Below are 3,079 nucleotides of genomic sequence, written 5' to 3'. Positions count from 1 at the left end.
GGTTGCGATCCCGTCAGCACTGCAGGTTCAAGAGGCACGAGATGCACGTTACTGGGATGCAGGGAGGAGAGGCGAGCTCCTGTCTCCCCTCGAGCTCCCTTTGTGTACTTATTGCGGCGTTACTGATGCATAACACGATATTCAGGTAAAGTATATCTCATGAGCCACTGAATGAGACATCATCATGCACCACTCTGACAGACGTACGGCAATCCCCTTTTCTGCCTCCCTCCCTCCCTCCCTCCTTCCTTCTCTTCTGCTGTCTGGTTATTGGTGGACTTCACCGCCGTCGGGTAACTCCACTGCTGTTTCTGTCGTTGTTGGTTTTCTTACCGTTCCTTTTGGGCGTCCGCACCACGCGCTGTGCCGCCTTGCCTAACTGCGCGCCCTCTGTGATGCCAAGAAGTGGTTGTTGTTGGTAATACTGAGTTTCGATTATATTTGGTCTGGTGGATTGTTTTTTATTTTTTTTATGTTTTTTCTTTTTCATGTTTTTTTATAGATTTGTTTTTGTAGGTTGTTGTATTTCGTTTCGTTTTTTGTATATATTTCCGAGGTTAAGGAAAATAAAATGTCAGCTGAACAGAATTTGGTGTCTGATTTTACTGAGGGGTCGGGTTCTTGGCTTTCTTCCCCTCAGGGATTTGACACACTTCTTGTGCATGGAGGTGTGAGGCCGGATCCTGTGACGGGGGCGGTGCTGACGCCGCTGTATCAAAGCACTACGTTTGTGCAGGAGTCAATTGAACTCTACCAGCGGAGGGGCTACAGCTACACCCGTTGCGCCAATCCGACGGTGTCGGCGTTGGAGAAGAAACTTTGCGCCATTGAAAATGGCGATTATGCTACGTTGTACAGCACCGGCATGTCTGCAACAACTACGGCTATCTCTTCCTTTATGAGTGCGGGTGACCATGCGATTGTGACGGACTGCAGTTATGGTGGCACAAACCGTGCCTGTCGTGTGTTTTTTTCGCGTCTTGGCTTGGAATTCACGTTTGTTGATATGCGCGACGTAAAGAACGTCGAAGCCGCAATCAAGCCGAACACGAAACTGGTTTTGTCTGAGACTCCCGCAAATCCCACCTTGACGCTCACGGACTTGCCCGAGCTTTCGAAGCTCTGTAAGGCGAAGGGCCTTCTTCACGTGTGCGATAACACGTTTGCAACAGCCTTTATTATGAGACCACTCGATTTGGGTGTTGATGTGACACTCATCAGCACCACAAAGTTTGTGGATGGGCACAACATGACTGTTGGAGGTGCGCTTGTAACGAAACGGAAGGATTTGGATGAAAAAGTGCGACTTACACAGAATATTCTTGGCAATCAAATGTCCCCGTTTGTTGCATACTTGCAGCTTCAGACGGTCAAGACGATGTCGTTGCGCGTGGCGAGGCAGAGCGAGAATGCGCAAAAAGTGGCAGAATTCCTTGAGACTCACCCTGCTGTGGATAAGGTGATGTACCCAGGCCTAAAGAGTTTTCCTCAGAAGGCGCTTGCTGACCGTCAGCATGCCAACAACCACCACGGTGGCATGCTGTGGTTTGAGGTGAAGGGTGGCACGGCGGCGGGACGGAAGCTCATGGATACGGTGCCGCGTCCTTGGTCTCTCTGCGAAAACCTTGGTGCTGTGGAGAGCATCATTACGTGTCCATCCATAATGACGCATGCTAACATGACAGCGGAAGATCGTCTGAAGGTTGGAATAACTGATGGGTTCATTCGCGTTTCATGCGGTATCGAAGAGGCAAAGGATTTAATTGAGGCGCTCAAGACCGCGTTGGACGCGCTTTAAGAGTATCGAATTACATTTTGTACTTCTTTAAGTATTTTTGTTTGATTTCTCTGTTCATTAGTTTGCTGGTTTAATGCTTCTTTTTTGGGGGGTCACTATGAGCGACAACATATGAACATGATGCGATGGCGCGCAACTTGCGTGGCTGCATTGACGGGTGGGTGTGTGGGTGTTCATTCATACGACTCGCCAATGCAGTCCCCCTCTCATTGTGGGTCAAGGCTTTCCTTTACATCCTCGCTAGGTGGGGAAAGACGTGTGCCGCGATGTAGGCCGAGGTACGGGCGATCGAATTAGTTGAAGGAGGAAAGGAAGAAGGAAGAGAAGATAAATGGTTTTTTGTTGAGTTATTCATTAATTATTGTTAGCATTCTCCTCTCTGGGTTATTTCAAGAGACGAAGGATTCAATCTATTTTCGGCGCATTCACGATAAAGGCGCGGAGTCCTTAAAATGAAGGGGGAAAAGGAAATAGTGTGGTGTGCAAGGGGAACCCAATACAATAGGGAGGAGGGTAAGTTTTCTTCTTTGTTTTTTTTTTTTTTATTATATTTCTCGATTCTTGTGGAGCGCATGCCCTGGTGGCTGCGGAATTACAAGAAGAAAAAACGAGAATGCCAGCGAAGAGAAAAAGAAAAAAAAAGTGGGAACCGATGAGTGCGTATAATCGCATTTCTTTTTTGTGTTTGATTGTCTGAGCGATCTTTGTTTTATGTCGCGTGTGGACTTGAGAAAGACACGTTACTGAGCGTCATGTTTCTGTCATTGTGTTGATGCATGTTTGTTTGTCTCCGTCGTTGTTGGTTTTCTTACCGTTCCTTTTGGGCGTCCGCACCACGCGCTGTGCCGCCTTGCCTAACTGCGCGCCCTCTGTGATGCCACGACATGACATTATTGAAAAGCACAGTTTGAGCTGATACACGCGGACGAGAACGTCGCTAGTATTTCTGACTGGGCGCGCGGAGACGACGGGAGTAAGGAGGCTGCCACGCACAATTAACACGGATCCGCCTTGGTGTTCTGCCTTGGTGCCGGTGGTGTCCGCCAGTGTTGTGCAAGAGAAGACTGGGGCCACCCCTGTGATGCGACACCGTACTTCGTAGGGTAAAATCTGACGCCGACCGTGACGGTACGAAGCTAGCACGGGCGCGTCCTGCCCCGGTGGGGTGGGCGCTACCTGCGCGCTGTCTGAGGGAGTGTTGCCACGTAAGCGCTGATGACACCTTCCTTTTCCCCCGTGTCCCCCCGTCGCCTTTGGCGGTCAACCATGGCAGTGCCCTCA

The 3,079-nt window shown here is 49.6% G+C and overlaps 1 protein-coding gene across 1 annotated transcript, besides 2 other annotated features; it reads left to right on the top strand.

The window, feature by feature from the left end:
* Positions 1-218: 218 nt before the first annotated feature.
* Positions 219-257: a sequence feature (GA-rich).
* Positions 258-571: 314 nt separating this feature from the next.
* TraAM80_10255 (putative cystathione gamma lyase) lies at positions 572-1,798 on the top strand (the record flags this gene model as incomplete). Its single annotated transcript, XM_029386889.1, has 1 exon — positions 572-1,798. The coding sequence occupies one exon, from the start codon at positions 572-574 to the stop codon at positions 1,796-1,798; it is 1,227 nt and encodes a 408-aa protein (XP_029233238.1).
* Positions 1,799-2,316: 518 nt separating this feature from the next.
* Positions 2,317-2,351: a sequence feature (A-rich).
* Between the last annotated feature and the right edge of the window lie 728 nt (positions 2,352-3,079).

Source organism: Trypanosoma rangeli (assembly GCF_003719475.1).
Source record: "Trypanosoma rangeli strain AM80 chromosome Unknown Tra_15.4_contig_00859, whole genome shotgun sequence".
Classification (NCBI taxonomy): Eukaryota; Euglenozoa; class Kinetoplastea; order Trypanosomatida; family Trypanosomatidae; genus Trypanosoma; species Trypanosoma rangeli.
This window is presented reverse-complemented; position numbering and strand designations above follow the sequence as displayed.